Genomic DNA, 24,358 nt, shown 5'->3' with positions numbered 1-24,358 from the left:
TGGCTCACCTCAGCCCCGTTGTCACGGGCCCGGCTACGCCGAGGCATCCCTCACACCACTACACACACACACACAAACTCTTCCTTTCTCGTCTTTAATCTTTCGGCAGACGACGCCTTCTGTTCAACTGAGCTCACAGCGAAGTTACTTCACCCTTCAGCACCGCTCATCAATAGATCCCTTCCACGAGGCCTCTCTCCCGCTTCACACGTATCTTTCTCCAGGTGATTTCAGCATACTACAGTTGAATTACCAGCTATTTTGCAGAGTATTCACATATACATTTGTCTGTATACGTCATCGGTCAGAAGGCATCACCTCCCTGCTCCATCTAGCTCTTCAAATACTACTTCTCTCTCTCTCTCTCTCTCTGATTCTCATCAGTGAAGTTGGCACACTGACGGATGCTGGATGAAAGGCAATCGGAGACGTGACTAAAATATTCATGTTAATCTACTGCAGTCCTGCCCCACTGTAAACCTGTGTACTGACCCCCATCCAGACCTCCCTTTCACATTACAGCGGTGGAGTACTTGCATTACCCCGCTCCCCCCCCCACCCCCCCACACACACTCAGTCAGTTGAACCCGTAGTATTACTCCCACTTCACTAGCCCTGACTGCCACACAAGCAGTACACCACAAGCAGCCATACATCTATAAATCACTTGAGATAAATATCTTGATTTCAATTAAGTTTATTTCAAAATCCAAATGTACATTATGAAATTAAGGTGTTTGGGTTCTTTGGGTCATTTAGACATAAACCATTTCAGTTATCCAAATAAACTAATCTAGTTCACGGGTCCAGTTCACAACAGGTCATGTTGTCTTGTCATCCAGACAATGCTGGTGTAAAGACACTTTCACACACTCCTCCCTCCCTCCCACCCAGCTCTTTCTTCCAGTTTTACCCTCCCTGTTCCCTCCACTCTCCACGTCTGTCACCTTCAGCAGCTGTAACCCTTGTCCACAGACAACCACCCAGCCTCTGTCCCCACATCCAGACACAGCCCCAACCCCAGCCTCAGCCCCAATCCACACCTCCAGCCCTGCTGCGTCTGCCACATGGGAGACGAGCGCTCCCTGTTGGCTGAGTCCGGTAGTGGCCAGCCTCCACAGACACACCCTCTGGTCAGGGGATGTGGACACTAACAGGCCTGGGCTTAGCATCCTCAGGGCGGTCAGAGGGGCAGCGTGGGCTAAAGCCACTGACCACTGAGACTGGAGCTGTAGACACACTCTGCTGCCCCCTACCGCCCCCCCCTGGTACTGCACCCGGATGAGTGCCACTGACAGCTGTCCGTCATCTCCTCCACTGGCCAATGTTATTCGGGCTTCGTCTGTATGTCCCGCCCCCAGGCCCTCCTCCCATACGGCCAGCGTGTTGACTCCATTCTGGTGGGCGGGGACTGTTAGACAGGGGCTGGTTGGGGCTAGGGCCGCAGTAGGGGGCCTGTCTTCTGAGTTGGCCACGGTGCTCATATCCCACACTGCTATCCTTCCATCTGTGGCTGCGCTGAAGAGGAACACACGTCTGAGGGAGACAGAGAGGTGAGAGAACATTAGGCTGATGTTATTAAGAGGAGGTCAAAATGATGATGAGGGAAAATGTGGGTTATTCAGAACATGATTTGCATCTTGTGTCGTGTTGTCATGGAGTCGCCAGCCCCCCCCAGTGCCTCACCGATTGCCCTGTCCATCCTCCAGGCTGCAGGTGGCGATGCTGAGTACACATCTCTCGTGGTGGAAACTCTCCCACAGGAGCTCAAATTTCCCCGTCAACTCACTGACTGAGAAGAGCCTGAGAGAGAGAGGGAGAGAGAGAGAGAGAGGAACGAGAAAGAAAGAGAGAGAGAGAGAGAGAGAGAGAGAGAGAGAGAGAGAGAGAGAGAGAGAGAGAGAGAGAGAGAGAGAGAGAGAGAGAAAGAGAGAGAGAAGAACGAGAAAGAGAAAGAGAAGAACGAGAAAGAGAAAGAGAGAGAGAGAGAGGGAGAGACAGACAGACATATTTTAGGAAAGGGGTCAAATAAAAACACCAGGTCATAATCTTTTGTGTACCTCATGAATTTGACTGGTAGAATAATGATAGTGTATTACACGCTTACCTCACAGCTCCATCACTGCAGGCCAACGCCAGGAGGACCGACTCTGTCCCATCATCCACCACGGCAATGGACATGTACCTGAAAACACAAACAGATTAAAACATCAGATTGTGCTTGTGAGAGAATGGGCAGCTGCAAGACAGTATCAGTGTGTTGGTGTGTTCTGGTAGAAAGTAAAGGGATGTCTTTGTATGATTTAATTGAATGAAAGAGAGCATTCATATAAAGTACAAGATCAAACACCTGGTTTCTGCGTCCATTTTCACAGTCTTGTGTCGGTTCCGCATTCTCTCCCACTGATCGTCCAATCGGTGGCTGGCCACCTGTATCACCTGACAGGAGGGCAAGCCTAACTGTCCATTTCCTCCAATCAGTAGCCGGTAGCACTGCATCTGTGCCCGCCCACCTGCAGATACCAGCAGTGCAGAGAGGGACTGTGCTGCTGTCTGTTCATCTGTCCCTCTGTCCAAACGTTTGACTGCTGTCAGAGTCCGAACATTCGAGATGTGGTCGGTGATGACCGACAGTACTCTGACTGTGCCCGTCTGCGGTCGGACCGCCAGGACGGTCAAGCTGGTGTCCTCTCCTCCGGTCACCAGCACCTCCCAGCGGCCCTCTCCAGCCTCCCCCACTACCCCCAAGCGACACACACAGCCCACTCCCCTGCCGTGCAGCCCCTGTCTCAGGTCCAGGCTCCCTGCCCTGCTGGGTGCTTCCCCAGAGGGTTCAGAGGCCAGGACCACCCCCTGCTTGATGAACACCAGGGCCCCTTGGCCCATAGAGAGGCCGTCCTGGTGGGGGCAGTAGCTCCAGGACCGATGGCCTCCTCCACAGAGCACTGACAGCAGCCTCTCCTGCCTCACGGGGTCCCACACCACAAAGTGGACCGAGTGGAAGCCCACGATCACAAAGCGGGCCTCTTTCCCACTCCCTTCTGGTTCCGGGGCCCTCTGCTCCTCTTCAGAGTCATGGGGTTCCAGAAGCAGAACTCTCTCCAGCCACTCCATCCCCCTGCAGGCCCGCTGGACCCTCAGAACCTCCAGTCCCTCTGGTCCAACCCGGAGGACTCTCACACAGCCATCCCTCCCCGCACTGTACAGCAGCCCACGGTGCTCCGACACCCACGTCACCCCCTGCTTTCCGTGCACCCCGAACAGAGAGCTCCCAGGCTGGAGGGTCAGCCCTGCCCTGCTGGCCTCTCTCTCCTCATCCTCCTCTCCGACTACCACGTCCCCCTTTTCATCATGGCTTTCAACCAGCCCATTATGTGCCTCTCTTCCCATCTCTTCATCCTCATGCTCTTCTCCAGCTCCCCTCTTCTTCTCTTGATGGTGTTCACGCTCTTCAAACAGCAGCAGTGATCCTCTCCTGTCTCCACATACCCACAGTGCCCCCTGTGGGCGGTTGAGGTAAACTACAGCAGTGAGCCAGCGTTTGGCACAGGGAGGCAGAAGGAGAGGACAGAGTGGTTCCACCCTGAGAGCCAGTCCAGTGTCTCTCATCTCTACCTCCACCTGCCAACGATGGACCAGGCCCTCTGCTCCGGATGCCAGCAGGTACCCCCCTCGACCCTGCCCCTCTGCCTGGCCCTTCACCCACAGCACACTGTGGACTTTCCCTGGCCCTGCCCTCAGCAACACCCCCGCACCAGGCTGCGACAGGGGGAAGACCTGCACCCCTCCACTGAGGCTGCCTAAAGCACACAGCCCCTCCCTGGATGCAGCAGCCCCCCAACCCCTCACCCTTAGCACCTCCATCACACAGTAGGACTGGAACTCAGGACCCCCCTCCCATAGGAGACCCCACCGCCCCCCCTCATAGAGGTAGACCTCCCCATGGTCTGTGTTCACCACCACCCTGCCCTGGATCCAGTGCCCGTCCCCCACCACACCCACCACCTTGGGGACGCCTCGGCCCTGGAAGCCCAGGTCCACCAGGCTCTCCGCCTCCCCCTGCCCTCCCACGGCATCCCCCTTCTCCTCCTCACCCCCCACCCGCCACAGGCGGATCCCTCCATCTGCCCCTCCGGTGGCCACCCACCTGCCCTGGCCGTCCCCTCCCTCACTGACTGCCAGCGCCCTCACCCCCCCGGACCGGTGGCCTTTCAGTGTCCGAGCCACCCTCCCCCTACCTCCCCAGTCCCACAGCAGACAGGCCCCATCCTCCCCAGCGCTGTACACCCGTCCAGGGGACAGCTTGACGGAAAACACCCTGGCTTGGTGTCCATACAACACCCGCAGACACGTCGGGCTGGGGTCTCCACACCCTCCTCCAGCACCCCCCAGGTCCCCCACCCCCCAGACCCTCACACTGCGGTCGTCCGAGGCAGACGCCAGCCAGCCAGTCTCCCGGCGGTAACAGAGGCTAAAGATGACGCCACTGTGACCTGGCAGACGCCTCTCCACTGGGGCCTTCCCGTCCGGCTGTGCCCCTCCTGGCCTCCAGAGCACCAGCTGGTTGAACACGGTCCCCCCAACCAGGACAGAGTCCTCCCAGTTCTCACCCAGGAGCAGGGCGGAGTACAGCAAACACCCCTCCTGGCAAGAGCAGAGGGCCAGGACGCAGCCCTGAACAGGATCCAGCAACAGAGCAGCGTTGTGGGCCAGAGCCACGCCGAGTGGACCTTTCTCTCCAGAGACCCAGCTGACGTCCAGGGCCCAGTCCGGCAGCTCCATGAGGGGGCCCAGCGGCTCTAGCCTCTGCCCTCCAGCACTCAGCCTCAGCAAGCGCACAGCCTTCCCTCCAAACACTACCACCTCATCGTCTGGGTCACTGGTCCGTCTGACTCCCGTCTGTGGTTTGGGACGAATCCCATGGATGCGGTAGTTGAGGAGCACGCTCAGTGAGGTGGAGGCTTTGGTCTGAGATTGGAGGCGGTACACTGTCAGGATCGGACCCTCACCTGTATGGACGCATGCACATGTCAAATATCGAATCACTTAATGACAGAGCATAGGAAGGGACAAAGGAAGAGAGGAAGGATACAATTTATAAGTATTTGGAACATGGCCCAGATCAGATTGATCATGCAAGGGTTTTTAATGTCACATGCACAAATACAGTGAAATGCCTTTCTTGCTAACTCAAAACCCAACAATGCAATAATCAATAACAATGTAATACTAGAAAAAACAGATGAGAAATAAGAAGAAATATGAAGAACACAATAAGTAAGTAACATACTATATACAGGGTCAGTTCAATACCATACTATATACAGGGTCAGTTCAATACCATACTTTATACAGGGTCAGTTCAATACCATACTATATACAGGGTCAGTTCAATACCATACTATATACAGGGTCAGTTCAATACCATACTATATACAGGGTCAGTTCAATACCATACTATATACAGGGTCAGTTCAATACCACACTATATACAGGGTCAGTTCAATACCATACTATATACAGGGGCAGTTCAATACCATACTATATACAGGGTCAGTTCAATACCATACTATATACAGGGTCAGCTCAATACCATACTTTATACAGAGTCAGTTCAATACCATACAATATACAGAGTCAGTTCCAATACCATACTATATACAGGGTCAGTTCAATACCATACTATATACAGGGTCAGTTCAATACCATACGATATACATGGTCAGTTCAATACCATACTATATACAGGGTCAGTTCAATACCATACTATATACAGGGTCAGTTCAATACCATACTAAATACAGAGTCAGCTCCAATACCATATTTACAATGTGCAGGGATACTGGAGTGATGGGAGGTAGATATGTATAGGGGTAAGCATACTAAATACAGAGTCAGCTCCAATACCATATTTACAATGTGCAGGGATACTGGAGTGATGGAGGTAGATATGTATAGGGGTAAGCATACTAAATACAGAGTCAGCTCCAATACCATATTTACAATGTGCAGGGATACTGGAGTGATGGAGGTAGATATGTACAGGGGTAGGGGGACTAGGCAACAGGTTAGAAGATAAACAGAGTAGCAGCAGCTTGTATGTGAGTGAGTGTGTAGTCAGTATAAATGTATGTGCATATTATGTGTGATTGAGCAGATGGAGTGAGTGAGTGTGTGTGAGTGTGTAGTCAGTATAAATGTATGTGCAAATTATGTGTGATTGAGCAGATGGAGTGAGTGAGTGTGTGTGAGTGTGTAGTCAGTATAAATGTATGTGCATATTATGTGTGATTGAGCAGATGGAGTGAGTGTGTAGGACCCTGTGAGTCTGCGTAAAGACAGTACAAAAATATAAATAAAAGGTCAACAAAGATGTAAGGTTAACTCATATAGTCTGTGAGGCTATTTTGTTAGATTTTTATCAGTTTTATTGCTTGTGGATAGAAGCTGTTCAAGAGCCTGTTGGTGCCAGACTTGATGCACCGGTACCGCTTGCCGTGCGGAAGCAAAGAGAATAGTCTATGGCTTGGGTGGTTGGAGTCTTTAACGATTTTCCGGACCTTTCTACCACACCGTTTGACATAGATATCCTGGATGGTAGTGTGCTCGGCCCAAGTGATGTACTGGGCTGTCCACACCAACCTCTGTAGCGCCATGCAATCGAGGACGGAGCCATTGCCGACGTAGCCAGTCAAGATGCTCTCAATGGTACAGCTGTAGAAACTTTTGAGGATCTGAGGACCCATGCCAAATCTTTTCAGTCTCCTGAGGGGGAATAGGTTTTGTCGTGCTCTCCTCACGACTGTCATGGTGTGCTTGGACCATGTTCTTTATTGGTGATGTGGAAGCTCTCAACGTGCTCCACTGCAACCCCGTCGATGAGAATGGGGGTGTGCTCGGTCCTCTTTTTCCTGTAGTCCACAATCATCTCCTTTGTCTTGATCACGTTGAGGGAGAGGTTGTTGTCCTGGCACCACACGGCCAGGTCTCTGACCTCCTCCCTATAGGCTGTCTCGTCGTTGTCGGTGATCAGGCCTACCATTATCACTAAACATGATGATGGTGTTGGAGTCGTGCGTGGCCATACTGTTGTGGGCGAACAGGGAGTACAGGAGGGGACTAAGCACACACCCTTGTGGGGCCCCTGTGTGGAAGGTCAGCGTGGCGGAGGTGAAGTTGCCTATCCTCACCACCTGGGGTCGGCCCGTCAGTAATTCCAGGATCCAGTTGCAGAGGTGTTCAGACCCAGAGTCCTAAGCTTGGTGACGAGCTTGGAGGGTACAATGGTGTTGAACGCTGAGCTGTAGTCAATGAACAGCATTCTCACATAGGTATTCCTCTTATCTAGGTGGATGATGGCACTGTGGGGAGCAATTGAGATAGCATCATCTATGGTATACAAATTGGAGTGGGTCTAGAGTGTCTGGGATGTTGGAGTTAATGTGTGCCATAACCAGCCTCTCAACGCACTTCATGATTACAGATTTGAGTGCTACAGGGCGGAAGTCATTGTGGCATGAAGCCTTAAGAGTTCTTGGGGAAAGGAATGATGGTGGTCATCTTAAAACATTTGGGGATTACAGACTGGGACAAGGAGAGGTTGAAAATGACTGTGAATATGCCTTCCAGCTTTGACAAGGCAGTTTGGACGGTCTTGTATTGTCTAGCCAGGGATTGGCTAATAAATCACTGGCTAGTTCCAGCTGTTCCAGCTAGGAGAAAGCCATTGATAAGTAGCTAGCATAAAGCGGGGATCATCAACTACATTCAGCCACAAGGCAATGTTTTTCTTGAGCGCATGGTCAGGGTTCCGGAACATAATTACAAATAATTTGTAGACTGCAAATTGACCACAAGAAGCCCAAACAGATATAATATTTGACTAAAACATCATCATTTCAAACCTTTCTTACACATGTATATGATCAGATAAATCTCTTTATTATGTGTGGAAATACTTTGGAACTGATGCCAAAATGAAAATCACATGGAGATGATTTGCTGGCCACGGACATTTATAAGATGTACTTTTCTTCCAAATCGAGAATAAAGAAAGTATCACCAAGAACAGGTTAGTAGAAAAATGGGTGCAGGTGCTTTCCATTAGCCAAGCTGTAAGGCTGTATGAGCCATGGCATATCAGTTATAACTACGTAACTAGCCAGGGATCCCTACCTGTCAGCAGGTACTCCTCCCTTAGGAACTCCAGAGCGGTGACAGGGACTACCAGGGCTGCCGTCTCAATTGCCATCATCACTGACATTGACACACTCCCTGCGGAAAGCCTCTCATCAACAGCACCCGATAACCTGGCACACATACAGAAACATTAACATTAGCTAGTAATCTTCTCATCCCCAAAAAATCATTTTGCATAGTGAGATGACGTCAACCTGGCAGCTAGCTATGTGTGCGCGCTTGATAATTTGGGGCTTTAGCTGGTATTCACTCTCTTATTATTTAAATTTCTCTTATGAATGAGAATCGGGATAAAATGATTTTGCAATTGCCAATCAGTGCTGCACAATGATATTATAGCTATCTAATTTACAATAACTTCTGATTTCTTGTCAACACCAAGGGAGGAAAATACAATATAGCTGACAACATGCTAATAACTTTTTATTACACTAGGTAGCTAACTACTTAAGGTAGTCACGCAGATTAAAGGGGGTTAGCTAGCTAGCTAACGTTAGCTAGTTATAACAATATTTTACTTTGGTAATTAGCTAGTCATATCAGGGCTACTGTCTTGGAAATAACATGGCTAGTTACTTACATATCTATCTAGATGCCAGGAAACTATTTTCATTTCTTGACAAAAAAAGTATTCATTGTCCTTTGAAACACATTTCGTGAATTTGTTATGTTCTCTCTGAAGAACTAACGTTAGCTAGCTACCCATGCGTTTCTTCCGCACGGATCCAATCAAATGTGGCTACACTGACATAATGCATCGCACTTTGCAATAAAGCGGACAGCCATTGGTTAAAAAAGAGTCGAAAGTGCAATTTGCGTAAGATACGCAGGTTTGTTGTTTAAATTTCGTATCCGGCCGCCAAACACGAGGGGGTGGTGGTGGCAGGACAACAAAGTGTTTGTCCACGATCGATAATTCGCCGCTCGTATTGGCTGTCTGGTTGCATGTGAGTAATAATAACAAATCATATGTTTATTTGTTTTAATTTACAAATAAAATGTACATCCAAATAAGCGCATGTATATGGGGAATTCTAGGTGTATTAGCTTGGCTAGCATTATTACTGTCATCTTGCTAGCCTGCTATGTAGCATTCGATGTAAAGGCTGTTCAATTCCGTCCCGAAACGCTATGGTTGTTTGTACCTGGTAGTTAGTTTCACTCACCTGATGTCCCAGGTCTGAATTAGTCCCTTTTATTAAAAGGAGAGGATGAACATTCGGTATCCCTTGGGAATGACGGCACGTGTTCTTAAAAATCTCAACCTTGCTGTAAAGTGTTCATATCAATCTGAATGTCATTCTGAGGTTGTCTTCTATCCCGACACAGAGACTAAGATTCATCACAGATTGGACCACAGCTCCATAAAAGACGGTTCATTGTGTAATTTGACTTGGCAGTGGACACCCACGTTTTTCTGTAGCTAAACACTGCAAAACAGCTGGTTATCCCAGTAAAGATGATGCCCTACTGTGGATTACAGTACCATTCATGACAATGACACACCCACCAAGTAAATGCACGCACCAAGCAGTTCTTCCACATGATCTCTGACAGGACATCAAGTTGGACTAAACCTCACAGCCAACGCTCACTGAAAACACACTAATTTCAAAATCAACTTGATGCTCATGGAAAGAACAACCACACAAAGACTTAAAACCTAAATCAACCTCATACAGTATGTTGGTTGGAAGAGAATGCCCCCATTTGGCCTACTGCGGCCCCGTAATCCCTATTGCACACGAACCCGAGCAGGAATAGAACACTCACCTCCACCCAATTGTCTTGGCGACCAACGACCATGTCGTACCGCACACCCAATTTCACCATGCAGCAGAAGCTCTACTTCCTGCAGAGGATCCAGGGGGTGGTGCACACAGTCCAGGACTTCAGGAAGGACACCAACACTACTGTGCACCGCAACGCTGTGTGGGCCGAGGTGGTGGAAGCCTTCAATGCTGCCTTCCCCGACCGGCCACCGAGCTCGGTGGGCACCATGAAGACCCTGTGGAAGAGGCTGAAGGTGGAGAGCCGCCAGGCGCTGCACCGGCGCCAGGAGCAGGTGGTCGCCGGCATGCCTGTCACGGCCCTGACCGAGGTTCAGCGGGAGATTACGGCCATGGTACCCAGCCTCATCTCCAACCAGGACGACATGGACGGAGAGGTGGGCTACACCGGCCTCAGGCCTGGCTCCCCCACTGCAGGTAATACCACACTACTCTCAGGACTGCCACTGCTGCTAAGATGAGCTCATCTATATTGAGTTCACGCATTTATCAAATGTGCATTCTTTAGATGATAAGCTGATGTGATGTCAACCAATTTGCTCACACAAGTATGTATGGTGCTAGGGGAGACAGTTCCAATCTCTGTCTCGCTGCCTGTCTGTCTCTCTGTGTGATCTAGTGACATATACTGCAGCGACCAGTGGGAGTGACCAGGACGATGCTGATAACAGTCACAATGAGGTAACGTGTCACAGCTAGAGCACATCTCCATAGACAATCCTCTAGTGTATGATGATCTTTACATAGGAACATGTCAATACAGTTCAATAGCAACTGAAAGAGCTTATATTATAAGAGGACACAGTGCAGTTGAAATCTAACCCAGTTTGTCTTCCCCAGGAGAGTGAGAGTAAAGACCAGGTAGCCATGAGCATCGGCATCGCCTCCTTCACAGCACTAGCAGGAAGTGACGGACCCCTGCGGATCCCCTTCTCCACCAGCCAGCCCAACGCCTCCACTCTCACCCACAGTGAAACCTCCTGGTCTGGGACGTCCCCGTCCTTCCTCCCTCCGCCCATCCCATCTGCCTCATCCTCCAGCCTGCTCACCTCTTGCCCCGTGAACTTTGACCTGCCCTACATCGCCCGGGCCGCCCCGCAACCCCTCACCTCTCTGGCAGCAGGGCGGGGGTCTGAGGACCCACGCTACGGGCTGCGCATGCTGCAACTGTCGGAGCTGGAACATGAGCAGAGGATGAGAGTCCTACAGATGGAACATAAGGTTTTAGAATACAAGAGGAAGGCGGTGAGGCAGAAAGAGAAAGCCTACAGGCTAAAAAAGAGATACTACCAGGCTAAGCTGAAGAAGATGGGGGAAGAGGTACGATCGTGCTCGAGTAGCGAGGACACTGAGGGCGACGATCACGATCAAATCATTTGACGGTTATTTTGTTGTTGCGTTTATGTTTTTATGAAGATGATTTTTAAAGTTTCTGACAGTTTCAGGTATTTGTGAAAACCTTAGTAAAATCTTTTTTTTGGTATTCCTTTTCATTGCTGGTCTAGATCTGTAGGAGTTTTAATGGTCTGGTAGAGATCTCTGAATGTGAAAAGAGACCTGAAAGAGAGGAGACCCTCTGGAAACAAACTGTCAAAACTAGTCTGCTAAAACTGTTGTTTTCACCAGGGAATGTCACTCACAGAAAATAGGACTCAAACAACATCTTGTTAGGAATATTTCTTATTTTTATGTTGGTAACCGAGGAGCAGCGGTTTCAAATTCCCCCCATGCCGACGGGATAGCACATACCCCAGAATAAGCACACAAACTGACAGTCCCCCGTTCCTCTCTCCCTCCCTCCTTCCCTCCATCATTACATTTCAATGACTTCCCTCTTCTCTCTCACACTTCCTTTTCTCTCAATGCATTTTGTCACAGTGGGAGTCAGCTCATACGAAACATTACATGTAAAAAAACTACATTTGAACAAATACCGCTTGCATACTCTCACACAAAATGACAAAGTAATAAATAATATAAATCTTATGTCTGTACAAGTTAAAGGTACTGCAATAATAAATCATATAGAAAAGAACTGACCAGTGGCAAAAGAACTGGAGCAGTTGAATATAGCTAAGGATGGATATCGGGGACCCTGGGGAGATTTTTGGCAATAATACTGTCACATTTATATTAACTTACCACAACCCAAAGACATAAAAAGATTAAAGCAGGTCGTTGAAAAGAGATTTGCAGACCGCCGTTGTGAGAGACGAGTCGTTTTCTTTCTACAACCTGTCTTTTCGTCCTTCCTCTAATGAGTAATAGTCCCTCGGTTCCTTCCGTCTTTTTCACTCGTATTTCTTTTTGACCCACTTTTTTTGCTGTTCCACGCGCCTGTTAAGTATCGTGTTATTACATGTGCAATGTGTTCTCCTGTTATGGTCCCGGAACAACTGGTGCACAGGTGACGCGCTCCTCTGATCTGCCTTTTAATCTCCGAGCCAATATGTAACACCACTTTAGGACTTTTCGTGGTCACATAAACGTGTTCTCTCTCTCTTTACCTCTCATACCCCTGTAACCCGGTACACGTGACCATTTTCCCAACAGAGGGTTTTGTACACTAAAATGGACCAAATATCAGGCAGAGAAACTATTAGATATGAAACAGTACTGGTGTTTTGTTTTCTGATATATAGTAGCACAGAGAGAGATGTATGATGCTGCAGAATAGACGGCTGACATTCAAATGCAGTGGGTCTTTCCTTGGATTAACAGGAGCACTTCCATCTAAACAGTAACCTGACCAACTGAAGAATGAGATAATCAAGCCTCTCAAATATCAAAGTATGTTCGCATTCTTTCTTGTTCACAATCATTTGTTCTGTCAGATCCCGCTTCCATAGAATTCATTCCTGTTTACAATCACCCGCCCCCCAACACCTTCCTCGTCCTATCATGTCTCAGGTCTCATCCAATCAACACTAACCGACCCCTGTCCCTAGTTTTATACATATAGCTGACGTGTTTGAGGAAACGTTTCAGGATAACGGTATTTTGATTCAAGGGCTTTTGCCCCTAGTGACAGATTCCATTCACACTTCGTTCACAACCGCACATGGGCGCAATCTTCAAAAACGTCCGTGTTTTTTTTCTTCGTCTCTGATGAAAAAGATACAAAATTTATAAAAATGTTATGTACAGGTTCATCTTTTTCTTAGCGGTTCAATTCCGATCCTTGTGTTCATGACTAAATCTGAGGATCGAAGTTCATTAAACATTAGTAGCTAAGGTAGCCAGCCATCCATCGTATAGCCCTCCTCCCCATACTTGGTGCTGGTTGTAACAGAAAATAGTCAACAACAGAACGAACCAAGCACCTCCAAACTCATCTCACATCTCACTGTCTGCCTTTCTTCAACACTTAGATCCTCCAGTATCCCAGGGTGCTTCAGCAGTCCAGGGTGCTCCTTGACCTGTCCCCGGCCCCCACACAGTCCTTGGTATCCCCAATACAAAACATAATGCATTGTGGGATATGGAGGGTGTCATCAAGACTGTCCTTCACTTCTGTTGACTCTGTGAAGAGAAAAGAGAGCCCACAATCAGTGGCAAGCCAAAATAGCATAGCTGAGGAATGCTACATACACTGAGTGTGCAAAACATTAAGAACACTTTCCTAATATTGAATTGCACCCCCCACCCCAGCCTCAATTCGTCGAGGCATTCTACAGGGGTACTGGCCCATGTTAACTCCAATGCTTCCTACAGCTGTATCAAGTTGGTTGGATGTCCTTTGGGTGGTGGACCTACTACCATACCCTGTTCAAAGGCATTTCATATTTTGTCTTGCCCATTCACCCTCTGAATGGCACACATACACAATCCATGTCTTAAACCTGTCTCCTCCCCTTCATCTACACTGATTGAAGTGGATTTAACAAGTGACATCAATAAGGGATCATAGCTTTCACCTGTAATCACCTGGTCAGTCTATGTCATGGAAAGAGCAGGTGTTCATAATGTTTTGTACACTCAGTGCATCTCCTGACATGCAGGCTATGACACATTTATAATCCAAATCATCACATCTTTGATAGTAACCAAAAAGATGGATGTGTGAGGATAGAGAAAGAGAGCAGAGCAGGAGTGTGAAGAGGAGAGGAAGCTGAGTGAGAGTGCAGGACTTACTCAGAGTCTGGGGAGACCTCAGAGATGCTGTGGGAGGTGGCGGAGTGGGGCGGGGAGGGGGAGGGTCCTTGTGCAGAGGAGGGGGCTGGGGGGGTGAGCACGGAGGAACTGAAGGAGGCCAAGATGGAGGACAGGATGTCCAGGTGCTCGCTGGACGGGTGGCGGCTGGGTGGGGCGCCGGGGGCAGGGAGGGGGTACCTACACAGGGGGGCAGAGTCCAGCCGGCCGCGGCGGGGTAGGGGGGGCTCCTGGGGTTCCTCGCTGATGGGGGCCGGAGGGGAGGAGGGCGGGGGCTGGTCAGGGTGTGAGTGCTGGCGGGGGGGCAGGGTGCGAAGCCACTCCCTGCAGGGCTGGGACTGGGTCACCCCGCCGCCCCCGTTGGCCTCCAGCTGTTCACGGGAGCGGCTGCTCATCAGCGCTCCTCCCAGGTGTTCGCGGGAGGAGGCCTGGCGCCGCGTCAGGGTGTTGAGCTGGGAGCGCGACCCTCCCAGACCGGGCTCCACACCCCCATTCCCACTCAAGTCCTCCCGGGAGGCGTGGGCGCTGTGCTGCTGGACATCCAGCCTGTCTCTGGAGCTGCTCAGGTTCTCCCTGGAGGCTCTGTCTAGGCCCGGCTCACGGCGGCGGGGCAGCAAGTCCAGGTTGTCCCGGGGGCCCTGGCGGTCCAGACGGTTCTGGGATCCTCCTCCAGCCTGGCGGCCGAGGGGGTCTCTGGAGAGCTGGCGGCGGGCCAGAGAGTCCAGATGCTCCCTGGAGGAGTAGCGGGAGGCGGGCTGGGACAAGGAGCCCGTACCAGACAGGGAGCCTGTCCCAGAGTACATGCGGCCGTAGGAGGCTGCCGGGACGCCCCTGTGGCCCAGGGTGGAGGTGCGGTACCAGGAGAGTTCGCTGGGGACCTGGCCCATGGCGGAGAGACCCTGCAGGGCCGGGGGACAGTCAATGCGGTTCTTCAAGATGCCTGAGTCAGCAGGGAGAGATTAGAAAAAGGAAGGGTCAATATGTATTTTGGGTGTTTTGAGTTTACATGAATCTGTATGGTAATAATAAATCTAATCAAATTGTATTAGTCACATGCGCAGAATACAACAGTGAACTGCTTACTTACGAGGCTCTAACCAACAATGCAGTTTAAATAAATACATATAAGAATAAGAGATAAAAGTAACAAGTAATTAAAGAGCAGCAGTGAAATAACAACAGCGGGACTATATACAGGGGGATACCGGTACAGAGTCAATGTGCGGAGGCACCGGTTATTTGAGGTGGTATGTACACATAGGTAGAGTTATTAAAGTGACTATGCATAGATAACAGACCGTAGCAGTGGTGTAAAGGGGGGGATAGGGAGGGGGGGGGGGGCCTTCCTCTGACACCGCCTGGTATAGAGGTCCTGGATGGCAGGAAGCTTGGCCCCAGTGATGTACTGGGCCGTTCACACTACCATCTGTAGTGCCTTGCGGTCGGAGGCCGAGCAGTTGCCATACCAGGAAGTGACCATCAAACAGGCAAAGCGCCAATACAGGGCTAAGATTGAATCGTCCTACACCGACTCAGACGCTCGTCTTACGTGGCAGGGCTTGCAAACTATTACAGACTACAAAAAGAAGCACAGCTGCGAGCTCCCCAGTGACACGAGCCTACCAAACAAGCCTACCAAACTTATTTGCTCGCTTCGAGGCAAGCAACACTGAGGCATGCATGAGAGCATCAGCTGTTCCGGACGACTGTATGATCACGCTCTACTTAGCTGAAGTGAGTAAGACCTTTAAACAGGTAAACATTCACAAGGCCGCTGGGCCAGACGGATTACCAGGACGTGTGCTCCGGGCATGTGCTGACCAACTGGCAGGTGTCTTCACTGACATTTTCAACATGTCCCTGATTGAGTAATACCAACATGTTTCAAGCAGACCACCATAGTCCCTGTGCCCAAGAACACTAAGGCAACCTGCCTAAATGACTACAGACCCGTAGCACTAAATTACTACAGACCCGTAGCACGGTCGGAGACAGAGCAGTTGCCATACCAGGCAGTGATGCAACCAGTCCGGATGCTCTCGATGGTGCAGCTGTAGAACCTTTTGAGGACCCATGCCAAATCTTTTCAGGCTCCCGAGGGGGAATAGGTTTTGTCGTGCTCTCTTTACGGCTGTCTTGGTGTGCTGAGACCATGCTAGTTTGTTGGTGATGTGGACACCAAGGAACTTGAAGCTCTCAACCTGCTCCACTGCAGCACCGTCGATGAGAATGGGGGTGTGCTCGGTCCTCTTTTTCCTGTAGTCCACAATCATCTCCTTTGTCTTGATCACGTTGAGGGAGAGGTTGTTATCCTGGCACCACACGGCCAGGTCTCTGAGCTCCTCCCTACAGGCTGTCTCATCGTTGCCGGTGATCAGGCCTACCACTGTTGTGTCATCGGCAAATTGAATGGGGGTGTTGGAGTCGTGCCTGGCCATGCAATGCAGTCATGAGTGAACAGGGAGTACAGGAAGGGACTGAGCACGCACCCCTGAGGGGATCGTGCATTGAAGATCAGCGTGGCGGATGTGTTATTACCTACCCTCACCACCTGGGGAACGGCCCGTCAGGAAGTCCAGGAGGTAATTAACAGAATACAAAGGTTACTGGGGAAAGGTTACTGAGTTTGTGACCCTTTCTGTGGTAGTCGGGCTGTGTGTGTGTATGTGTGTGCGTGTGTGTGTGTGCATGTTTGTCTGTGTGTGTGTGTGTATGTGTGTGTGTATGTGTATGCGTGTGCCTGCATGCGTGTGTGTGTGTCGCACCCTTGCGGTGGCGGTTGGACTGTCCTGTCAGGCCGTTCTCGTCCCCGCTGGTCAGTGCCGCCTCAGGCTGGTTGTTGTTGGTGGCGTCCTTGCTATAGTCAGCCCCTAGGCGGCGCTCTGAGCCCCACTTCTGCAGGGAGTGGACCTCAGTCTCCTCCAGCGCTGGCCAATAGGAGAGCAGATCATTGCCATCCAGATCTAACACACAAAGATGAACAATCACCATTGGCCAACAATTCCAAATACAGAGGGTTTTTGTAGAAGTCATACTTCTAACTGCATAATGATTTTTTATTGGTTTATGGATCTCTGTGTCTGACATTTTCAGTGTGTTTGCATATTGGTATGGCATTTATTGGTATCACATACTTATATACATACATAACCTAAAAATTGCTTTGATTTGTGAATCTATTTCCATTGTGTGTGTCTGTGTACCTTTGGTCCCGTTGTGGGCGGGCTCTGTGAGAAGCCGCTCACTGTGATTGGTGCGTTTGAAGCGTCGCTGGATGCGTCCACGGAGACGAACGTTGTCCTCACTCTCGGAGGAGGGGATGGAGAGACTACGTTCCTCTTCTAAAGAGAGATCCGAGTCTGAGTCCGAGTCCTCACCTGAGAAGAGAGAGACACACAGAGAGAGAGAGACAGAGAGATTGAGAGAGAGAGAGACAGAGAGAGAGACACAGAGAGACAAAGAGAGAGACAGAGAGAGACACAGAGAGAGAGAGACAGAGAGATTGAGAGAGAGACAGAGAGAGAGAGAGACACAGAGAGACAAAGAGAGAGACAGAGAGAGACACAGAGAGAGAGACACAGAGAGAGGTTAAAGAACCAGTTAACGCCACTATTAATGTGTACATGACACTGCAACAAAATTTCCCCATGGGGACAATAAAGTAAGTAAGTAAGTTATAGTGTCAGTTACTATTAAAAGCAAAAAGAGGTGATGCACATTTGTTATCCTTTTACTTGTATTGTATACGAGTGTTTATGAATGTGTTTATTTGTGTTACAATGCAACACTCCTAGAGTCCTGTGCGCGTGCGTGTGTGTGTGTGTGTGTTAGGGCTGCACAATTAATCAAATTCGCATCGAAATCGCAATATTGACATGTGCAATATCCATATCGCATGAGATCCATATCACATGAGATATTTTAAAAGGCCCCTTGTTACAAAAGGTGTTTGTTATGGTTTGCGCCGCTTGTCGTCTCTTTCCCTCTCTCTCCTCTTGCGGCTGTGACATCACACACCAAGCCCCGCCCCCTGCCACTCAAGCAGCAAAGTTCCTCCTCCATGCTGTTAGATCCACTATATGTTGTGCTGTTAAGTCAGATGCAGTCAACAGATTGTTCCAAACAAGAACCATGCTGCTTTCCACTTTGCTTCTCAATATGAATCGTTGTATTTTTATGATTCCAACAGTTTTATTTGGTAAAAAATCTGTTGGGAATTGCAACCAGCTTGACACAATAAGTTTTGCCCATATCGTGCACCCCTAGTGTGTGTCTCTGTGTGTGTGTGTGTCTCTGTGTGTGTGTGTCTCTGTGTGTGTGTGTGTGTGTGTGTGTGTGTGTGTGTGTGTGTGTGTGTGTGTGTGTGTGTGTGTGTGTGTCTCTGTGTGTGTGTCTCTGTATGTGTGTGTTTCTCTGTGTCTCTGTGTGTGTGTGTCTCTGTGTGTGTGTGTTTCTCTGTGTCTCTGTGTGTGTGTGTCTCTGTGTGTGTGTGTTTCTCTGTGTCTCTGTGTGTGTGTGTCTCTGTGTGTGTGTGTGTTTCTCTGTGTCTCTGTGTGTGTGTCTCTGTATGTGTGTGTTTCTCTGTGTCTCTGTGTGTGTGTGTCTCTGTGTCTCTGTGTGTGTGTGTGTGGGGGGGGGGGGGGGGGGGGGGGGTACCTCCGTCTCTATGGAACATAGCCACGTCCAGGTCTGTAGCTCCAGTATGTCCCAGATTGTGTTCCAAGGTCTGGCGGGCCAGCAGGTTCTCTCTGTGGGGGGAACGGAGGTGTTAACCAAAGTATTTACATATTCCATCACACACACTGAGACTACCGACCACTACATTAGGCAGGCTCCATCAGCCTTATCTACGTTACTAATCTATACCTTTATCAAAGTTCAGATACAAGTCAATATACAGTGTATTTGGAAAGTATTCAGACCCCTTGACTTTTTCCACATTTTGTTACATTACAGCCTTATTCTAAAATTGATTAAATAATTGTTCCCCCCTCATTAATCTACACACAATACCCCATAATGAAAAAGCAAACACAGGTTTTTAGAATTTTTTGCAAATTGATAAAAGAATCTAAACAGAAATATCACATTTACATAAGTATTCAGACTTTTTACTCAGTGCTTTGTTGAAGCACCTTTGGCAGCGAATTACAGCCTCGAGACTTCTTAGGTATGATTCTACAAGCTTGGCACACCTGTATTTGGAGAGTTTCTCCCATTCTTCTCAAGGGGTCTGAATACTTTCCGAATGCAATGTAGGTCTACACATTATACACAGTACACACACCATGGAAGTCTGCAGTACATGCAAACGTTGGGCCAGTTGCCCAGACACAGATTGACCTTACTATAGGACTTTAAAAGCATGGTCAATCGAGAATCTCCACTGAAATAGCTTTTATGTCCAGGACTAAGCTTCATCCGTGTCCGGGAAACCGCACCTACATGTTTCAGACCCTGTGTATCTCAGACGGCCTACTGACCGAGCACTGCTGACGGAGGAGATAGTAGAGGCTCCCAGGGTGATGCGGTGCAGTCCGCTCTGCTCCAGCAACGACGCATTGTTATAGGGGTTCTGGATACACAGACACACACACACACACGTGTTCAAAAATACATTCAGGAGCACACGTCGACATTCTACGTCAAACCGTGCTAGTCGAGTCCGAATGGATGACAGAAAACACAGCAACAATCATTCCCCAGATGAGACAGTGGGACAAATCTTAAGAAGGTAGGCTAAGCACAGTGCATTGTGGAATCTGGGTCAAGTGAACAGCCCAGAGGGGGAAATGTTAAGGGAAGGCCAGGGTGTGCTGATGTGGATTGTGGGGTGATGTGTGTGGTTGAATAGAGCCAGATGATGTACAGTGTAGGATAGTAAGGAAGATGGGTTCCTTCCTGGTGCAGCGGGCGGTCTTTTGGCAAAGGCTCTTATCCAGAGTGACTTACAGGAGCAATTAGGGTTAAGTGCCTTGCTCAATGGCACGTTGACAGATGTATCACCTAGTCGGCTCGGGGATTCGAACCACTGACTTTTCGGTTACTGGCCCAAAGCTCTAAACCGCTAGTCTACCTGCCGTGTGTGTGTGGTGGAGGGGAGGGGGCCATGCTCACAGGGTTTTGTGGGGCTCTGGGCGTGTCCTCATTGGGGCTCTTCCTACCCAGACACGACAAATTCCAGACCTCCTGCACCTCGGCGTTCAGCACCGTGAACACCAGGAACACAGCAAGACCCTGGGCAGAGGGAACGAGGGGAACACACACATTAACACGCATTAACACACATTAACACGCATTAAAATGCATTAACACACATTAACACGCATTAACACACATTAACACACATTAACACGCATTAACACACACTAACTCCAAAACACACCACCAAGTACTCAGCAAGACCAAAAAGCAACTCACACACTCTAATTGGGCACACACACACACACACACACACACACACACACACACACACACACACACACACACACACACACACACACACACACACACACACACACACACACACACACACACACACACACACACACACACACACACACACTAGACAGGTTCATTACCTGCAGTAAGCATAGTATAACGAAGACATAATGGAATGCCAGAATACTGTTGTTGACAGCCATCAGCCCAAAGAACCAGGTAGAGGTGGCCAGGAGCAGCAGGAGGGAGGCACTGCGTATAGTGACACTGGAGGGACAGGAGGAAGAGGAAAAGAACAGTGAGTAAAAAGAGAGAGCGAGAGCGTGACAGCCAGCGAAAGAGACACAGAGAGGTTTAAAAAAACAAAGAGGCTTTTATGGCTGAATTTGAAAGGTCTATTACTGCAATAGAATTGTATATTCCTCATCATCAGCAGAGCCCGGCCTATTATGACATCGGTCCAACCTCTCTGGGTCACTCACATGACAGGTAGTTTCTTGGTCTCTTTCTGGGAGGGGTTGCAGGACATGCGCGCCACAATCAGAAACATCCCACCGTTTATCTGGAACAAAGAGACAGCAATGAGGCAGACCTACATGGGACTAGAGGCTGCGGAGGTGCAGAGGCCAACACAGTGAACCGGCACTAACGAAGGTGCTGACGTAGAATGAGAGTGAGACAATACCAGGAGTACGATGGCGATGGGTCCAGCGAAGCTCCAGATGAGTTTGTCGTAGATGGAGATCCAGCAAAAGTCTGGGTTCCCATAGCCCTCAGGGTCCAGCCCTACCGCCAAACCTGAACACAGAGAGAGCAAGATGAGGCAGCGCAGTGTGTATGTGTGTGTGTGTGTGTGTGTGTGTGTCTGTGTGTGTTTTTAAGAATCAGTTAAATCCATTCTGAAACAGGTCTATGTAACTGTCATATCTAGCTTGTCATCCTAAGACGTGAGTCTGCATGCGTGTGTGTGCGTGCGTGCGAGCGTGTGTGTGCGTGCATGTGCGTGTCTGTGTGTGTGTGCATGTGTGTGTGTGTGCGTGCGAGTGTGTGTGTGCGTGCATGTGCGTGTCTGTGTGTGTGTGTGTACCTGTGATGATGGCAGGCACACCCCACCCGATGGCATAGTAGAACCTCATGGCTCCGTAGTTGATGTTGCGAGCCTCTGTCTGCACGCGGTAGACGTGGAGCCCTTCCACAAACAGCCAGGCAAACGTGGCCATGAAGAAATAGTGCAGCAGGATAGCCACCACAGTACACAGGAACTAAGAGAGAGGAGCAGGAGAGAGAACAGTCAGCGTTATGTGTAGAGATACATGCGTGCATATACAAACCTTCAGAAGTATTGCTATGGGTGTGCTAGCTGAGGTCAGTGCCAACTTGTCCTATCGGTTCGTTTGCCAAACTCTGTTTAAGTCCTTTGGCTTTCAGACCAGTTAGAACATGTACAATACTCTATCTGGTGTTATACTGTAAGCATCAGAGTGCAAATCTCTAATGAGCATCAAGTCACAGAGAAAGAAGCAAAGACAGAAGCAGAGAAAGAAGCAGAGAAAGAAGCAGAGACAGAAGCAGAGACAGAAGCAGAGAAAGAAGCAGAGACAGAAGCGGAGAAAGAAGCAGAGAAAGAAGCAGAGCAAGAGCCAGATAAAGAAGCAGAGAAAGAGGCAGAGAAAGAAGCAGAGAAAGAAGCAGAGAAAGAGGCAGAGAAAGAAGCAGAGAAATAAGCAGAGAAAGAAGCAGAGCAAGAGCCAGATAAAGAAGCAGAGAAAGAGGCAGAGAAAGAAGCAGAGCAAGAGCCTGAGAAAGAAGCAGAGAAAGAGGCAGAGAAAGAAGCAGAGCAAGAAGCAGAGAAATAAGCAGAGAAAGAGCCAGAGAAAGAAGCAGAGAAAGAGGCAGAGAAAGAAGCAGAGAAAGAGGCAGAGAAAGAAGCAGAGCAAGAGCCAGAGAAAGAAGCAGAGAAAGAAACAGAGAAAGAAGCAGATAAAGAAGCAGAAAAAGAAGCAGAGATAGAAGCAGAGACAAGAGCAGAGATAGAAGCAGAGACAGAAGCAGAGAAAGAAGCAGAGCCAGAAGCAGAGCCAGAAGCAGAGACAGAAGCAGATAAAGAAGCAGAGAAAGAAGCAGAGACAGAAGCAGAGAAAGAAGCAGAGAAAGACGCAGAGAAAGAAGCAGAGCAAGAGGCAGAGAAAGAAGCAGAGACAGAAGCAGAGACAGAAGCAGAGAAAGAGGCAGAGAAAGAAGCAGAGAAAGAAGCAGAGCAAGAGGCAGAGAAAGAAGCAGAGAAAGAGGCAGAGAAAGAAGCAGAGAAAGAAGCAGAGAAAGAAGCAGAGCAACAGGCAGAGAAAGAAGCAGATAAAGAAGCAGAGCAAGAAGCAGAGCAAGAAGCAGAGCAAGAAGCAGAGAAAGAGGCAGAGAAAGAGGCAGAGAAAGAAGCAGAGAAAGAAGCAGAGAAGGAAGCAGAGCAACAGGCAGAGAAAGAGGCAGAGAAAGAAGCAGAGAAAGAAGCAGAGAAAGAGGCAGAGAAAGAAGCAGAGCAAGAGGCAGAGAAATAAGTAGAGCCAGAAGCAGAGAAAGAAGCAGAGCAAGAGCCAGAGAACGAAGCAGAGAAAGAAGCAGATAAAGAAGCAGAGAAAGAAGCAGATAAAGAAGCAGAGAAAGAAGCAGAGACAGAAACAGAGAAAGAAGCAGAGACAGAAACAGAGAAAGAAACAGAGAAAGAAGCAGAGAAAGAAGCAGATAAAGAGGCAGAGAAAGAAGCAGAGAAAGAAGCAGCGAAAGTAGCAGAGAAAGAAGCAGAGCAAGAAGCAGAGAAAGAAGCAGAGACAGAAGCAGAGAAAGAAGCAGAGACAGAAGCAGAGAAAGAAGCAGGGAAAGAAGCAGAGAAAGAGGCCTTGGCAGCCAGACGCTCATTTTGTCAACCCACTCAAAGAGAATAACCTTTCAAGCATGGTTGGAATGGAAGTGATCCTGATTCTGTAGTAAAGCGGACATTCAAGCTCATTGAAGACAATGATCTAACATTCTGTTCATATTTTTGTTTTATCTTGTCTTTATTTAATGAGGCAGGTCAGTTAAGGACAAATTATTTACAATGACGGCCTACCGGGGAACAGTGGGTTAACTGCCTTGTCCAGGGGCAGGACGACAGATTTTTACCTTGTCAGCTCAGGGATTTGCTCCAGCAACCTTTCAGTTACTAGCCCAACGCTCTAACCACTAGGCTACCTGCCGCCCCATAATATACATACAATACACAGTTGGAACACACGCTTGTTGAACGCACCCACGCATACTGTGTCGTCTTGGTTGGGTGCACACACACACACATTATGATCTCTCTCGGTCACACACACACACACAGACACAGACACAGACACAGACACACACATTATGATATCTGTCTCAGACCCCAACACACACATTATGATCTCTCTCGGTCACACACACACACACAGACACAGACACAGACACAGACACACACATTATGATATCTGTCTCAGACCCCAACACACACATTATGATCTCTCTCGGTCTCACACACAGACACAGACACAGACACACACATTATGATCTCTGTCTCACACACACACACAGACCCCAACACACACACACCTCCCCTCTCCCCACACACACACGTGTACCTGCTGCTCAGTCTGGTTGATGCCGAACAGGAAGACGAGCTCAGAGAGCAGCATGGCGGCGGCCATGTTGGAGTGGATGGAGCGGGTATTGGACTTGAGGCCCCTGAGGCAGGACAGCACCAGGACGGTGAGCAG

General features: G+C 49.1%; 3 protein-coding genes across 3 annotated transcripts in view; 1 reads left to right on the top strand and 2 right to left on the bottom strand.

The window, feature by feature from the left end:
- Window positions 1-681: 681 nt before the first annotated feature.
- LOC129830310 (WD repeat-containing protein 6-like) lies at window positions 682-8,948 on the bottom strand. The gene is made up of 6 exons (XM_055892791.1): window positions 8,780-8,948; window positions 8,176-8,309; window positions 2,351-5,009; window positions 2,108-2,185; window positions 1,687-1,803; window positions 682-1,536 (listed from the first exon to the last, which is right to left on the bottom strand). Coding segments are annotated over exons 1-6 (3,705 nt in total). The 5' UTR covers window positions 8,782-8,948; the 3' UTR covers window positions 682-821.
- An 84-nt stretch (window positions 8,949-9,032) lies between these two features.
- On the top strand, window positions 9,033-12,693 carry LOC129830312 (uncharacterized). Its single transcript, XM_055892792.1, has 4 exons — window positions 9,033-9,146; window positions 9,529-10,406; window positions 10,609-10,670; window positions 10,830-12,693. Exons 2-4 carry the CDS (start codon window positions 10,004-10,006, stop codon window positions 11,367-11,369), a joined length of 1,005 nt encoding a protein of 334 aa, XP_055748767.1. The 5' UTR covers window positions 9,033-9,146; window positions 9,529-10,003; the 3' UTR covers window positions 11,370-12,693.
- LOC129829320 (cadherin EGF LAG seven-pass G-type receptor 3-like) overlaps window positions 11,654-24,358 on the bottom strand; it is a 52,582-nt gene continuing 39,877 nt past the window's right edge. Inside the window, exons 25-36 of the mRNA XM_055890997.1 lie at window positions 24,224-24,358; window positions 21,670-21,844; window positions 21,268-21,380; window positions 21,065-21,144; window positions 20,723-20,849; window positions 20,259-20,378; window positions 19,625-19,716; window positions 18,798-18,889; window positions 17,345-17,518; window positions 16,907-17,104; window positions 14,124-15,081; window positions 11,654-13,511 (exon numbers count right to left, since the gene is read on the bottom strand). Of these exons, the coding sequence (XP_055746972.1) occupies window positions 13,484-13,511; window positions 14,124-15,081; window positions 16,907-17,104; window positions 17,345-17,518; window positions 18,798-18,889; window positions 19,625-19,716; window positions 20,259-20,378; window positions 20,723-20,849; window positions 21,065-21,144; window positions 21,268-21,380; window positions 21,670-21,844; window positions 24,224-24,358 (2,292 nt within the window). The 3' untranslated portion in view covers window positions 11,654-13,483. The remainder of the gene's footprint in view (window positions 13,512-14,123; window positions 15,082-16,906; window positions 17,105-17,344; window positions 17,519-18,797; window positions 18,890-19,624; window positions 19,717-20,258; window positions 20,379-20,722; window positions 20,850-21,064; window positions 21,145-21,267; window positions 21,381-21,669; window positions 21,845-24,223) is intronic.

Source organism: Salvelinus fontinalis, chromosome 31, assembly GCF_029448725.1.
Source record: "Salvelinus fontinalis isolate EN_2023a chromosome 31, ASM2944872v1, whole genome shotgun sequence".
NCBI classification, from domain to species: Eukaryota; Metazoa; Chordata; class Actinopteri; order Salmoniformes; family Salmonidae; genus Salvelinus; species Salvelinus fontinalis.
Note: the sequence above shows the minus strand (reverse complement) of the source record. Positions and strands in the feature narration are given on the sequence as shown.

Bases quoted from the DNA above. Each gene is read 5' to 3' on its own strand.
- LOC129830312 (XM_055892792.1), top strand. From the start codon at position 10,004: ATGTCGTACCGCACACCCAATTTCACCATGCAGCAGAAGCTCTACTTC. The intron at 10,407-10,608 runs GTAATACCACAC...TGTGTGATCTAG, and splicing joins GCCTGGCTCCCCCACTGCAG to TGACATATACTGCAGCGACC. The intron at 10,671-10,829 runs GTAACGTGTCAC...TGTCTTCCCCAG, and splicing joins CTGATAACAGTCACAATGAG to GAGAGTGAGAGTAAAGACCA.
- LOC129830310 (XM_055892791.1), bottom strand. The intron at 5,010-8,175 runs GTAGGGATCCCT...GCGTCCATACAG, and splicing joins GGAGGAGTACCTGCTGACAG to GTGAGGGTCCGATCCTGACA. The intron at 1,804-2,107 runs GTAAGCGTGTAA...TCTCTCTCTCAG, and splicing joins TGCAGTGATGGAGCTGTGAG to GCTCTTCTCAGTCAGTGAGT.